The sequence below is a fragment of the Eimeria mitis genome, genomic scaffold (genome assembly GCF_000499745.2).
Source record: "Eimeria mitis Houghton genomic scaffold, Emh_scaff1706, whole genome shotgun sequence".
Taxonomy (NCBI): Eukaryota; Apicomplexa; class Conoidasida; order Eucoccidiorida; family Eimeriidae; genus Eimeria; species Eimeria mitis.
The window spans coordinates 4,793-6,022 of record NW_013570022.1 but is presented as its reverse complement, the minus strand read 5'-3'; the positions used below and the strand labels follow the sequence as shown (position 1 = coordinate 6,022).

The 1,230-nt window shown below is 50.6% G+C and overlaps 1 protein-coding gene across 1 annotated transcript in view; it reads left to right on the top strand.

The window, feature by feature from the left end:
* Positions 1–208: 208 nt before the first annotated feature.
* Positions 209–1,230, top strand: part of EMH_0042190 (SAG family member) — a gene marked incomplete at both ends in the record, with an annotated part of 1,675 nt that continues 653 nt past the window's right edge. The window contains 3 exons of the mRNA XM_013495710.1: positions 209–314; positions 528–697; positions 794–1,203. Coding sequence (XP_013351164.1) covers positions 209–314; positions 528–697; positions 794–1,203 — 686 coding nt within the window. The remainder of the gene's footprint in view (positions 315–527; positions 698–793; positions 1,204–1,230) is intronic.

The following is a 1,230-nucleotide window of genomic DNA, read 5'->3' as shown; positions in this document are numbered from 1 at the left end:
TGAGTCGCAGTGCAGCGGCCTGCCCACCAGGAACAGGAACAGCGTCATGTGCACCCCAGGCGCCGACCGCGTCAGAGCCGCTGAAGCAAACAATAAGGTCGTAGTTAATGCGATTTGAATAGGGTTAATATAACCTGATGACCTTTTGGGTTGCATCTAGGCTTCGTGTTCGACTACATAAACAACCGTAAACAACCATAGGGTGACAATGGCACCTCTCAAACTGCTCACAGTCGTCAGTTCCTCGCTCTTCTTCCTGGCCAGAGCCAACGGCGATCCCGCACCCAACCAGACAACTTATAATGTAGCCTTGGGTAGGTTTCCCAGTAACAAGTGTTCTTCTGTGCTTGGCATATCTCGCTGGGCAAGAACCCGTCACCTGGCAAGTCCAGCATAGTGTGCGGAACAGGGCACAATCCGACGGAAGAACATGCAGGCTTTCCGCGAATCTAAAAGTTACAGCGTAAACTTTTTTGATTGCAAAGGATTCGTTACAAATTCGCAGTGATTTGTTCTCTTTGCCGCAGGAGAAGAGGGAAAATGCCTCGCCGAGGTTAATGCTGCCCGTGTGGCAGCTGGGTTCAGCGAACTCACAAAAGCAACTCAAGCAGCAAGCAGGCTGCCTCAAGGAGGCAAATTTCCACAAAGCGAACAACCTAAATGGGCCTGGAAGCCTGTGTGCGAAGCCTTGATTCCAGTAAGTTGTGTACATCTAACTTCCCTTCAAAGGGCATTTACATCTACTGCGTGCGCAAATCACTTCGGTGTTTGTCCATTCTCCTGCTGCTTCCAGACCACAGAAAAATCAAGAAGTACTAGCAATTCTGAGGATGCAGCTGATTTCCAGAGCGGCACATACGCATACCTTCCGATTGACAATGCCGATTCCGTCGACTGCAAGGCCGTTGTGGATAAGTGGAAGGAAGCCTACACCAACTTTGATGGATTGCCTCCGGCTAACAAGGAAGAAAAGAATCTTTACGACAATCAGGAGAACGTCTCTTTCGTAGCCCTGTACAACCCTTCAACGGAGGCTACTGCAGATTGCCGTGTCGTCACCTGCACTAAAACGACGCCTGCAGCCGGAGCGGCAGCTGCCGGCGGAACAGACAGCACGGGACAAAACACAGAAACAAAAGCCTCGGCTTTGATTTGCATGACCGCACCTGATGTACTTGCCGACAAAGAGAAGGCCCCTTTCACGTGAGTTTTCTCAAGCCCTACGTCTTT